Source organism: Schistocerca piceifrons, chromosome 1 (assembly GCF_021461385.2).
Source record: "Schistocerca piceifrons isolate TAMUIC-IGC-003096 chromosome 1, iqSchPice1.1, whole genome shotgun sequence".
Lineage (NCBI taxonomy): Eukaryota > Metazoa > Arthropoda > Insecta > Orthoptera > Acrididae > Schistocerca > Schistocerca piceifrons.
In genome coordinates this window covers 531,014,465-531,029,040 of record NC_060138.1, presented here as the reverse complement: position 1 = coordinate 531,029,040, position 14,576 = coordinate 531,014,465, and the positions used below count along the sequence as shown (strand labels likewise).

At 38.0% G+C, this 14,576-nt stretch overlaps 1 protein-coding gene across 9 annotated transcripts in view; it reads left to right on the top strand.

Annotated features, from left to right (window-relative positions):
• LOC124798672 (myb-like protein X) overlaps window positions 1-14,576 on the top strand; it is a 242,037-nt gene that overhangs the window by 124,115 nt on the left and 103,346 nt on the right. For 5 of the 9 annotated variants that reach the window (XM_047262183.1, XM_047262230.1, XM_047262191.1 and 2 more), the window contains 2 exons: window positions 12,052-12,126; window positions 13,234-13,452. The exons of 2 other annotated variants lie outside the window; for them this stretch is intronic. In XM_047262183.1, coding sequence (XP_047118139.1) covers window positions 12,052-12,126; window positions 13,234-13,452 — 294 coding nt within the window. The remainder of the gene's footprint in view (window positions 1-12,051; window positions 12,127-13,233; window positions 13,453-14,576) is intronic. 2 more of the 9 variants (XM_047262200.1, XM_047262207.1) reach the window with 2 other exon arrangements.

The window sequence follows — 14,576 nt, the reverse complement described above, 5'->3', positions numbered from 1 at the left end:
TGAGGGAATTAGTAGTAGATGAATTTTGCTATTTGCGGAGCAAAATAACTGATGATGGTCGAAGTAGAGAGGATATAAAATGTAGACTGGCAATGGCAAGGAAAGCGTTTCTGAAGAAGAGAAATTTGTTTACATCTAGTGTAGATTTAAGTGTTAGGGAATCCTTTCTGAAAGTATTTGTATGGAATGTAGCCATCTGTGGAAGTGAAACATGGAGGATAAACAGTTTAGAAGAAGAGAATAGAATGTTTTAAAATGTAGTGCTACAGGAGAATGCTGAAGATTAGATGGGTACATCGCATAACTAATGAGGAGATACTGAATAGTATTGGGGCGAAGAGGAATTTGTGGTACACCCTTGACTAGAAGAAGGGATTGGTTGGTAGGACATGGGGCATCAAGGGATCATCAGTTTAGTATTGGAGGGAAGCATGGAGCGTGAAAATCCTAGAGGGAGACCAAGAGTTGAATCACTAAACAGATTCAGAAGGATGAAAGTTGCAGTAGGTACTGGGAAATGAAGAAGCTTGCACAGGATAGAGTAGCATGGAGAGCTGCATCAAACCAGCCTTTGGACTGAAAACCACAACATTTTCTGAAAGGGCAAGCAAAGAAAAGGCCATGCAGAGTGATAATTTATCAGGTATATAATGGGGTCATAGCTAGTGAGCCCACAGTAGCTGCCGGTTAATCACACAGATAACTTCCTGATAGAGAAGTGACACAGTAAAGTAGTAGCTATCAAAATATTGTATTGGTTAGGTGCGTGTAGCAATTTCAGACAAAAATGAGATCAGTAATGTCTACTTTATATTACTGCCTCATTTATGTAAATTCTACACTGCATCAGTAACATTTTGAAACACATAAAATTCAAAACAAATTTAACTTCATAGAGCAAACTCAGATTTTTTTAATCAATCAGTACATACAGAGAGGAAGATGGCAGATACAGTCACATCGTTGTTTTGAAGAGTATGTGTCCATATACACTGATAATGTAAAACATTATGGCCAGCTGCTTAATAGCTTGCTTGTCCGTCTTTGGAATGAAATAAATCACTGAGTCCACGTATCTGGGATCTGAAAGTTTGTTGGTAGGTTTGTGGAGGAATGTAGCATCAGTTGTCGACACACAGGTCATGTAATATGCGTAAATAATTGGCTGCTGATTTGCGTACGCAGTGATGATGCCAGATAGCAACCCAGATGGGTTCCATAGGGTTTACGTCAGGTGAATTTGGTCACCAAGGCGTAAATGAGAGTTCACTATAATACTCCTCAAAACACTGTAGCACTGCTCTGGCTCTAAGACATGGAAAATTATACTGCTGAAAGATGAGGTTGCTGTCAGGGAAGACATCAAGCATGAAGAGGTATAGGTGGTTCTCAGCTGTCAGCATGTTTTCGATTACTACTACAGGTTCCATGCAAGCACAAGAGAATGTCTCCAATACTATAATACTGCTCCCACCAACCTGTGTCTGTAGCATGCTGCACGTTTCAAGCTGTCATTCACCTCGCTGAACGTATTTGTGGAGACAACCGTTGACCTAGTGTAGCAAAAATAAGATTCACCCGAAGAGCCAACAAGTTTCCATTGATTGATCCCAGTCCCGAACATGTAGTCGTTGTTTCCTTTGCAGCTCCATGTTCAACAATGTGCAATGAATGACGTGCTCTAAAATACTTATGTGTGCATCAGCATTGTGCTTTTTCAGCAGATTTCCAACCATTTAGCACGTAATGGTAGTTTCACTGTCCTACCTCATTTCATAGATGCTCACGACAGTAGTATGTGAACATTCGAGCCATTTCATTGTTTGAGATATCTTTCACAGGCTTTGCATAATAATAATAATAATAATAGTAATAATAATAGTAATAATAATAGTAATAATAATAGTAATAATAATAGTAATAATAATAATAGTAATAATAATAGTAATAAAGAAGCAGAAATTACAAGCTTTGGCCAAACGACTTAGAAGATACAGAAAAAGTGAAAATAGAAGGAAACAAAACCAAACATTCAACACAAACCAAAAGAAATTTTACCAAACAATAGACAACACACACATAAAAATAGACAATCCACCAAACATAACAGACATGGAACACTTCTGGAGCAGCATATGGTCAAACCCGGTACAACATAACAGACATGCACGGTGGATACAAGCAGAAACAGACACATACAAGATGATACCACAAATGCCTGAAGTGATAATTTTGCAACATGAAGTCACCCAAGCAATTAATTCTACTCACAATTGGAAAGCCCCTGGAAAAGATAAAATAGCAAATTTCTGGCTAAAGAAGTTCACCTCAACACATTCACATCTAACTAAATTAAAACCCATATCCTTTTGTCTTTCCTTCTCCTTCCCTCTTTCCTGACGAGGCAACCATAGGTTGCGAAAGCTAGAATTTTGTGTGTATGTTTGTGTTTGTTTGTGTGTCTATCGACCCTCTCCCTTAAAACCCATATCCTTTTGTCTTTCCTTCTCCTTCCCTCTTTCCTGACGAGGCAACCATAGGTTGCGAAAGCTAGAATTTTGTGTGTATGTTTGTGTTTGTTTGTGTGTCTATCGACCTACCCTCTCCCTTAAAACCCATATCCTTTTGTCTTTCCTTCTCCTTCCCTCTTTCCTGACGAGGCAACCATAGGTTGCGAAAGCTAGAATTTTGTGTGTATGTTTGTGTTTGTTTGTGTGTCTATCGACCTACCCTCTCCCTTAAAACCCATATCCTTTTGTCTTTCCTTCTCCTTCCCTCTTTCCTGACGAGGCAACCATAGGTTGCGAAAGCTAGAATTTTGTGTGTATGTTTGTGTTTGTTTGTGTGTCTATCGACCTACCCTCTCCCTTAAAACCCATATCCTTTTGTCTTTCCTTCTCCTTCCCTCTTTCCTGACGAGGCAACCATAGGTTGCGAAAGCTAGAATTTTGTGTGTATGTTTATGTTTGTTTGTGTGTCTATCGACCTTACCCTCTCCCTTAAAACCCATATCCTTTTGTCTTTCCTTCTCCTTCCCTCTTTCCTGACGAGGCAACCATAGGTTGCGAAAGCTAGAATTTTGTGTGTATGTTTGTGTTTGTTTGTGTGTCTATCGACCAACCCTCTCCCTTAAAACCCATATCCTTTTGTCTTTCCTTCTCCTTCCCTCTTTCCTGACGAGGCAACCATAGGTTGCGAAAGCTAGAATTTTGTGTGTATGTTTGTGTTTGTTTGTGTGTCTATCGACCTACCCTCTCCCTTAAAACCCATATCCTTTTGTCTTTCCTTCTCCTTCCCTCTTTCCTGACGAGGCAACCATAGGTTGCGAAAGCTAGAATTTTGTGTGTATGTTTGTGTTTGTTTGTGTGTCTATCGACCTGCCAGCGCTTTTGTTTGGTAAGTTTCATCATCTTTCTTTTTAGATAAATTATTTAACAGTTACATTGCAGACCCATACACATTCCCTGATACACTTACACATGGAATAACGTATCTGAAACCTAAAGATCAAGCAGACACAGCAAACCCAGCAAAATATCGCCCCATAACATGCCTACCAACAATATACAAAATATTAACTTCAGTCATTACACAGAAATTAATGACACATACAACACAGAACAAAATTATCAATGAAGAACAAAAAGGCTGTTGCAAAGGAGCACGAGGATGTAAAGAGCAACTGATAATAGATACAGAGGTGACATATCAAGCTAAAACTAAACAAAGGTCACTACACTACGCATACATTGATTACCAAAAAGCTTTTGATAGTGTACCACACTCATGGTTACTACAAATATTGGAAATATACAAAGTAGATCCTAAATTGATACAGTTCCTAAACATAGTAATGAAAAATTGGAAAACCACACTTAATATCCAAACAAATTCAAATAATATCACATCACAGCCAACACAGATTAAGCGTGGAATATACCAAGGAGACTCATTAAGTCCTATGTGGTTCTGCCTTGCCCTGAACCCACTATCCAACATGCTAAATAATACAAATTATGGATACAATATTACTGGAACATACCCACACAGAATCACACATTTGCTATACATGGATGATCTAAAACTACTGGCAGCAACAAATCAACAACTCAACCAATTACTAAAGATAACAGAAGTATTCAGCAATGATATAAATATGGCTTTTGGAACAGACAAATGTAAGAAAAATAGCATAGTCAAGGGAAAACACACTAAACAAGAAGATTACATACTAGATAACCACAGCGACTGCATAGAAACGATGGAAAAAACAGATGCCTATAAATATCCAGGATACAGACAAAAAATAGGAATAGATAATACAAATATTAAAGAAGAACTGAAAGAAAAATATAGACAAAGACTAACAAAAATACTGAAAACAGAATTGACAGCAAGAAACAAGACAAAAGCTATAAATACATATGCTATACCAATATTGACCTACTCATTTGGAGTAGTGAAATGGAGTAACACAGACCTAGAAGCGCTCAATACACTTACACGATCACAATGCCACAAATATAGAATACATCACATACATTCAGCAACAGAAAGATTCACATTAAGCAGAAAGGAAGGAGGAAGGGGATTTATCGACATAAAAAACCTGCATTATGGACAGGTAGACAATTTAAGAAAATTCTTTATAGAACGAGCAGAAACTAGCAAAATACACAAAGCAATCACGCATATAAATACATCGGCTACACCATTGCAATTTCATAACCACTTCTACAACCCCTTAGACCACATAACATCAACAGACACGAAGAAAATAAATTGGAAAAAGAAAACACTACATGGCAAGCACCCGTATCATTTAACACAGCCACACATCGATCAAGACGCATCCAACACATGGCTAAGAAAAGGCAATATATACAGTGAGACGAAAGGATTCATGATTGCAATACAGGATCAAACAATAAACACCAGATATTACAGCAAGCATATTATTAAAGATCCCAATACCACAACAGATAAATGCAGACTTTGCAAACAACAAATAGAAACAGTAGATCACATCACAAGCGGATGTACAATACTAGCAAATACAGAATACCCCAGAAGACATGACAATGTAGCAAAAATAATACATCAACAGCTTGCCTTACAACATAAACTTATAAAACAACACGTTCCCACATACAAGTATGCACCACAAAATGTACTGGAGAATGATGAATACAAATTATACTGGAACAGAACCATTATAACAGATAAAACAACACCACATAACAAACCTGACATCATACTCACCAATAAAAAGAAGAAATTAACACAACTAATCGAAATATCCATACCCAATACAACAAATATACAGAAGAAAACAGGAGAAAAAATTGAAAAATACATCCAACTGGCTGAGGAAGTCAGGGATATGTGGCATCAGGATAAAGTTGACATTATACCAATTATACTATCAACTACAGGAGTCATACCACACAATATCCACCAGAACATTAATGCAATACAGCTACATCCAAACTTATATATACAACTACAGATATCAGTAATTATTGATACATGTTCAATTACCCGAAAGTTCCTAAATGCAATATAACACATACCATACAGTTAAAAGGAAGTGACGCTTGATCAAGGTCCGCGTCACTTTCCATTTTTAACCAGACTTAACGTCTGAGAAAGTAAATAGTAATAATAATAATAATAATAATAATAGTAATAGTAATAATAATCTGCCCATTGTCAGAGTCACTTATCTCAGTGGATTTCCCCATTTGCAGCCCGTACTTTCACTTGGGTGATCCCCCATCCATGTCTGATTTGCCTACATACATTTGTTACCGCGTTGCGTGCCCGTAACGCCACCAGGCAGCATCCAACTTCGTGGTGGGCAGTGGTCATAATAAAAAACAAATACGGTCCGAACAGGCCTTGAAGGCCCAATGGTAGTAACTGGTCGCCGTGTCGTCCTCAGCCCTCCGACATCATCGTATGCAGTTACGCAGTGGCATGTGGTCAGCACACAGCTCTCCTGGCCATTGTCAGTTTTTGTAACCGATGTCACTATTTCTCCACCAGTTAGTTCATTTATTGGCGTGACAAGGGTTGAGTGGATTCTGCTTGCAACAGCAATAGACAGATCGCAATGGTGACCCAACAGCATGATGGGAACTGGTGTAGCAACTGTGGCAAGGCTGTTGGCAGTGGTCATAATTTTTTGGGTTATCAGTTCATAGCTTTCTTGATTTGTGCATTGTATTGCATTTAGAATGTATTATGTATAGTAATTTTGCTCCATTTTCCGTTACTTATTTACATAATCCAGAAGATGATTATCTTTTGAGAGCTCAGGTTTTTTCCTTATATGGAATTGTATTTTTATTATAAGGAAAATTCATGTGACAAAACTGAGGGTGAATCAAATACAGGGTGTTTCTGTAAGAGCCTGCAAAAATGTAACAGGACACAGAGAATGATCCACTGAACAATTTGAGATAAGGAACCTGGGCTCAGAGAAGTCAGCTTAAGGAGATGTGGAAGTAAACTTGTCTACTTTGTCTAGCATTACTGTTTTCCAGCTGATTTACAATTAACATGTGTAAAAGTTAAAATGTACTATGCTGTTTATTGACGTGTACATTCCATATTTCCTGCAAGGAAAGGAGAATGAGAAGCCTGATTACTAGGAAGTCTTGACCCAAGTTTTGTTTACTTTACTTGTTCGTAAGGTGACTCTGTTGTGTTGTATGTAAATACCATTGTTCCATGACAGAATGTGCTATGAATCAAAGACTGGCCCATTCATTACCCAGTGCTTTTCAGAGATGTACAGTGCAATACGATGGAGCAGTACTGGTACAGTATTTCCTGGTTGCTGGATTGGAAGGGGAGGTTCTATTCCATGACCTGCAAAGTCACCTAATCTGAATCTCCTTGATTATTTCCAATGAGGATATCTAAAATTACTTGTGCATGAGGCCCCAGTGGATATGGAGATGGAATTACTTGCCAGAATTGTAGCTGCCTTTGATGTGATTCAAAACAAACCAGGGATATTTGTGAGGCTGCGTCAGAATGTTGTTTGCCGATGTCATGCTTGCATTGAGGCTGATGGCCATAAGTTTCAGCACATTTTGTAAGATACAGTACAAATGGTACATTCGTTGTGTCAGTGATGATATTTGCAGTTAGCTAATGTAAATAAATAAGCACACATTAATGAGATTTTATTCCTATTATCTCAAGCTGGCTTCTGCGACACTGGTTTCCTACTTCAAATCGTGCAGTGGAGCATCCTCTATGTCCTATTAAATTTTTACACGCTCTTATGAAACACCCATGTATAAATGGAATTTGATTAAAAACAGCATTTATTGAAAATGAAAAGGCCGTTAATATGTATTTTTCCTCGAAATTTCCTGTTTTACAAATACATTTTTCCCAGTATGAAAGAAGGTTTTTTATCGTGCCATTGTAGACTGTAATTGGTCACATCAGGAGCCAATTGCACACAAACTCCTCCACACCCTCATCATTTTCAAATTAGTGGCCTTTAGAGTTGCTTTAAGTGGTCCAAAGGAATGGAAATAGCCGGGCAATTTGTCCTTGTTGCAAGGATGAGACCAGTGAATTTCCTGTAGTTTGGAGACTGTTAGGGTTGCAGTATGTTGTCTGCCATTGTTGTGGAGAAGGATGACCTGTTGAATTGGGTGGTCTTCTCTTTTTGTGATGATTGATATGCGTCCCTCACCTTCTTTGACAGCTCAAAGTAATGTGCAGCATTGATTGTGCATTCCTCATACAAATAATCAAAGAGCAAAATGTCTTGTTGGGGAAAAAAATATGGTTGAAAGTACTTCACTAGCTGAGAGTCAAGTTTTGGCTTTTACTTGGGATCTCTCACCTTTCCTCCTCCACTCCTTACTGGCTTGTTTAAATTCAGGAGTGTAATGGTGGGCGCACGTGGTTTGTTGCAGATGACGCTCTGGCTCAGGAATGCATGACCTCCTTTCGTAAACATCTCTGTAAGCCTCCGACAGATCTCAAAATGTCTCGGCTATTGATTTTCAGTCAAAAGGCGAGAGACCCTACTGGAACACAACTTGCAGAACTGTAGGGAATTTGTGATATCACGTGACAGCTTTCATAAATTATTCTGACCTGTTCTGCTATTTCTGATATTCTTGTCCACTGATCACCTTCAAGAACGTCTAGAACTGCACAAATGTTTTTGTCTGTAATGCTGATCTGAGGACGGCGACCGTGTTGCTAATTTTCCGCACATCTTCATCCTCCCTTGAACTCTTTATGACAGGCATACATATGCATCCTTGACAATATTTGATAACTGAACTGTGCAGTCAGCCTGTGGAAAATTTCAGTCGCTTGAATTCCATCACGAGCAAGAAATGTTATAATTGTGTGTTGCGCAGTGGAGGGTTGTACCGGTTGCTTGGGCATTATTAGCATTACTGATGAATCTTTTGGAAGTGTGTAGCAGCCAGCTCTCCCCTCTCCTAACTGCCCCACCCAACAATACTAGAAGTGGGGGTCCGGTGCTACCATCTGGTGATACTCAGGAACAAAAATCCCATTTCTATTTGATTTACCCTTGTATAAAATTACAGAGAGACAGAGTGGATGGACAGTAATTCTTTTCAGAAAGTGGTTTTCCAATACCTGCTTATACACATTTAAAGTGAAAACACTAACATAGCTTTTATAACTGTTGATTCCTTCCTGAAGGAGGAAAGAGGGATAGGATGAGAAAGTTTAGAAAGAAGCTGTAGGTCACTCAAACCCAAGGATTAGATAGGACCCTCAGGTTGTGTTTACGCCCTTGCTCTCATCCTCATAAAAGCTGGGATCAGAGTTTTTATGTTTAAATGTATCTGCATTATTGTAATTTTGCCTCCTGAAGGTAAATATCAGCCAGATATTCTTTCTGTCCATAATTTTATAGTATGTTTGTTTTATAACTTAAAAAAAGATTGTAATTTCACTGTGTGTTCGTCTGAATGTGTGAGCAACTAAAATGATATAACAAAGGACACAGAACATGGCCCAAAATATTGAGATGAGGAGAAGCTGTATGTATAAATAAGGTGAATTGGAAATGAAAATAGGTAAACTTGAAACAGAGGGGATTTACCGAATGAATACACACACAAAAACTTAGACGTTGAACACAAGCTAAGGGTGTATTCTAAGACAGACAACCCCAAATATATCTAGACTGAGTAAATAAATGAAGGTGTGGTTTTCGCTAAGCTGTAATGATCAATGCAGCAAATGTTCTGACTTAACACAAGTTTGTTGTTGTTGTTATTTGAATGTAGCTATGTTCTTTCTTCTGACATTGACAAGGTCTCCCAAAAGGGAATTTTAATGACGTAATGCTTTTGGAATGTAATCTTGTAGTTACAAGACAACAGCACAACGAACTAATGGGCCACTATTAGGAAAAGAGGTACCACAAATGTACCTTACTGTATCAAACACTGTAACTAAGGTACAGTTAATGTGTTTATCTGGGGATCTGTAGGTCATCAATCTGCTGTTGTAGGAGCCGGATGATTTTTTCTTGAAGTTCAGAGTTTCGCTGTGTATAAAACAATAAAAAGATGGATATGGTTTTCATTTACTACATGTAATTGTATGCTGAAAGGTATCCTGATTGTACCAATTCTTCGTGGCCTGCATATAAAAAAAAATCTCCAGTCTTCTGTGATGGGTCCTTGGGGAAAAAGGTCTTTGTTGACTTACTGCATCAAATTCAGGTAAAGTACTTAGCTTTCGCTGATAGCCTCTATCATCGTCTTCAAGGGCTAAGTCTGACTTGTGAAAATGGTGAAGCTCCTGCTTTTGTATGCAGAGGACGGCGTCTGAGTGGCTGGTTTATCTCATGTTGACATCAAAGAAATGGTGCCTCTTCAGGAGGTGCCCCCTATACCCATAGGTTATGCTCTCTCTCTCTCTCTCTCTCTCTCTCTCTCTCTCTCTCTCTCTCTCTCTCTCTTTTTGCCTGTCCAATGTTGCTTGCAGTACATTGGGCAGTAAACTATGAGAAGTCTTCTATGTGCTCTTTCTGTATCAAGTGCACACTCCCAAGCATTGTAAAGTGTGCAACTGGTGTGTCTATTAAAGTTGTTTTCACATAGATTTCAGCTGCTTCCATGATTACAGAGTGCCAGTAGTTCAGTGTGTGAGCAAGAATTCTCATTTGTTCATATAAAACCTGGTGTTCATTTAACAGGCTGTGGTAGGCCACTGCTGATTCCCCCCCCCCCCCCCCCCCCCCCTCAAGATTCATGTATTTAAGATGACGCTGATGGTAAACACAATGATCATGCACAGTTCAGGTGGACAGGCCCACATAACTGAGGCCACACTCACAAGAATATTGTAAATCCCTGGTACTCTAGGTTATCTTTAACAGTTTGTGTCATTTCTTTAATAGCCCTGGCTGCTAGTAGAGTGGTGTGATTTCTTGCCTGTTTAGGACTCTACGAGTTGGTGCGCTGCAGAATGGAAGCCACACTCTGTGTTGATCCTCCTGACTTCGTTGAACGGCATCGCATCTTTGTTCCCTAAACAGTTTTGGCATAATATCATTCTGCACAGATATTGCCGACCTTCTTAACAGTTCATTCGTTTGTTGGAGCAGTTGTAGGCAAAGCATACAATGGTCTGCATTCTCACGAATCTTAGCAACACAGACAAAATAACGTCCAAATATTTTGGTTTTGCGTGTGCGTGTGAACGTGCGTGTGCATTTGTTTCTGATGAAGGCCTTGTTGGCTGGAAGCTCATTTTCTGACACTTTTTTGTTATGCCTATCTGTGACTCAGCATCTCCACTGTATGAGTAGCAACTATACTTTCCTTAATATTGTAATAAAAACACAGATCGTACCTGAGTGAAATGTTTGCTTCAGTTTGGTACAGCATAGTAGATGTCACTATTTGATTATGTTCCATGTGCTAAGGATTTGTTGTTTGAAGGATTTTCCCAGTGCCAAGTTGGTGTCATAATTCAGGAACCATAAACATTAAAAATTATATGCATGCATCAGAAAATTCACCTAATTGTCTGCTATAATGCATTGAATACCATACTTCTATATGTGTATTCATTCTGGATGTAGTTTGGGGTTCTTGTTACAGCTGCCTGACCCCATATATGTGACCACTTTTTGATATGTGCAGAAAATAAAATAGCAGAGTATTGTGGAAAGTATGGAACATGATGTCCCGTTTTCCATGCTAACCAATATTTTCATAGCTACTGCTTCTACTTCATAACTCGCAAAAAAGAATTCTGAATGAGGTAAAACTAAGCAAGTCAGACATTAAATGATCACTTTATAAAGACTTCATGGAGCTGCTTCATTTAAAAGAAGTATATTGGTTGAGAAATGCACAAAATGTTTCGGTAGTGTACCAAGCGAAAGAGTGTAATAACTTGGGAAACACTATACCTCCTCTGGGCACGAACACTGCTTGGTGAGTGTTGTTGACCGAATGTGGCATACTTTACGTTGTACATATTAGTTTTACCGTATTATATTTTTACATATATTGAATTTTAGTGCATACACCCACAATAATGAATGCTTTTCATTGGAGTATATTGTGTCCACACTTATTAATAATTTTATTCACAGCTAATGGGTAATTTCACCTTTGCCTAAATATTATTGTTCATCTGTTTTTGTTACATGTGTTTTTAGGAGAAGAAAATCTGTTGTAATATAATGAGTCTTGTACTTCTATTTTAAATTGGGCATTGTGTGAAAACAGCTAGATTTTAATAATTGCTTTTGACTGTTATTAATGAAAAGTTTTGTTAAAGTGGGGAAATGCAATGTACTACACCGCTAGCTGACAGTGTTTAATGAATAAAAAATAAATGTAAACAAAATCTAATGAATTTGTCAGAGCCATTGTAGCATTTCCCTATCTAAGTATGTTTCAGCTTAGATTCTTAAACCTCTTAAAATTGTGATAATGATATTGAACCTCTTTTGCACAATTGAATCACAGATCTCACAAAACCTTATATATATATATATGTTCACAGTGGCACTTAAGTTTGGCGTGGGAGTGGCGCTAGTGATTGTAGCACACGTGGTACTTGTTAAAAAATGGAACTCTGGTCGGTATTTTACACTGTCAGCATGACAATTAAATGTACTAACATTGCACTGCATTTCCCAGCACTTTTTTGAAATAGCATAGACTAAGCTTGTGTTAGTAGAGATCTTAGTATTGTTCTAACAAAAAGAAATTGAACGCCAAGAATATTTCTGTGAAAAGTATGCAAATACTTGTTGTACTAGCATTGGTGCTTCATTTTGTATGAGTTGAAGCCTAAAAGAAATGCCTGTTTGTTTGTGAGGAACCAGTGTTACATTCTTATGTTTTTCAGCCATCATGTTAGCTGTAATATAAACTGTTTTGTATGCATTCACACAAACATAATGTTTAAAGAATACTGTCAGAAAATGTATCTTACATTTTTGTGTAAATGATGTTTTGTGTGATAATCTTATTGTGCATACTGACATATAAATTTATTTTTTCTAACAATACAATTATGTTCTTGTGAGAAAAGAAATTGAGATTGCACTCAGCATGTCTGCCTGTTTTTAATGCATTTAATCTGCTAATTTTTATGGCCATAATCTCTGCTTATTTGTAATTTGTATGCAAGAGAGAGAAAAAAAACACCTTGAGAGCAAGATGATGATATTTTGGTGTTGACTGTGAGTTCTTGAATGTAATTAATTTATAAATTGTGCATTCAGATTTAACTGAAATAAGAAATTCATAAACAAGTACGCAAATTACTTTGCAAATCAAAGGAGTATTCAGTAATGACTGCAGACCCAGCAGAAATATGAAATTTAAGCCTAATCACCAGTGTGTAATTGGAAGACTGTTAGCTAGGTAAAGGTATCTTCAGGAACATAGAGTATTTGGTAAGTGTCATTCTTTGAGCCCCACAGATTTTGTTTCCAATACTGCTGGTCTGATCATTAAACTGTGTACAATTTTGAACTTATTTTTATCATAACAGCATATGGTTTCCTTTTTTGTGGAACTGGAATTTTATTCATGCAAATATTATGTAATTTTTTATTTGTGAGATGTTTGTATGTATGAATAAGTTTTAGCTAGTGTACTAGTAATGTATGGCACAAAATGATTTGGCTGTCTTAATGCCGTATCTTTCTGGTTCAGATAATGTGTGGTTTTACAGATGAGAATCTTGCAGCACCCAATACTTCAGATGCTTCACAAACTGTACCACAGATGGAACAGCAACAGATTTCAAAACAGATTCCACAGATTCTTGTGGAAACAGAAACTGAAAAGGATTCTGAGGAAAGCAGTTACTTATCTAGTGAATATATAACTCGCAGACAAACGTTGTTACCAGACGATTTAGTACACGATTCGCCCCAAAGAGAATTGGAAGGTGAATTTGCTGTTAATGGTGCTATTTTGTGGTTTATATTTTTTAAGCCTTGTTAGTAAAAACTTCTTACTTTTAGCTAGAATTTTTTGTGCAAACGTGGGCAGAATTATCTCTGATAATTCAGTCGTAGTAAGTGCATTGTACACAATGAGGAGGGACGATGTAACAAAAACATTACAGAATGACATTAAGGGCATAACAGTTGGAACCAACCAAAAGATTCTTGTAATAGATCTCTCCAGGAAGCAAAATGCCAATGTATGCTCAGCGTGTTTATGCGTACACGTATTGGATAAAAAGTAGTGGCAGCACAGTTATAATTTATACCAGATGTTACTGACAGAAGTCCTTTGTATTAAATCCACCAATATAATTGGCCTGGATCTCAATCACCTTCCCCCATATAGAAGGAAGGTGTCGTACACCATCAGCGTATCCATCTCTGTTGTCTTGTAAGGCCTGCATTGTTGCACAGATGATGTCTTCTCTTGTATTGTAGCATGTGCCACGAAAGGGCTACTTCATTTTGGCAAACAGGTCGTAATCTCACGGACTCATATCAGGTGAATACGGTGAATGTTCCAGTAGTTCCCACCCCTGTGTACATTGGAGATCCTGCACAGTTTGTTGTATGGCATCGTGCATTGTCCTGAATGTCAATGGGATGCAGTGTCAGAAAGAAACATTGTTGCATGCTCAGAGCGCGTACCACTTCAGTATTAATCGTTGCACATACTTCACATTCCTAAACATACTGTTAGGGCACTTGGATGGGCATTCCACACCTTCAGTCAGTACTCGCAGCAACTGACTCAAACACAGCCGTCACTGCTCACTCCATTTCTTCAACTGACCTGCTATCAGATATAGACAGCTGACATGCCATGTGATGCACACCCTTCATCTTACGGCAGCATTGCCACTACGTTTTATTGAACCCATGCAGCGATTAATGTAACCAACCCTTCTTTCTGCTTCTGAAGCTGTCTGTAGTTTGTTTGATGACTTGAAGAAGTTAAAAGAGAACAATTTAAAGAGGATGCATTACGTCAAGGAAATCTCTAGTAGGTAGCATTTACAAGTGACTTGTGGAGGAATAAAGCTCATTTTCTTGATACAAATGA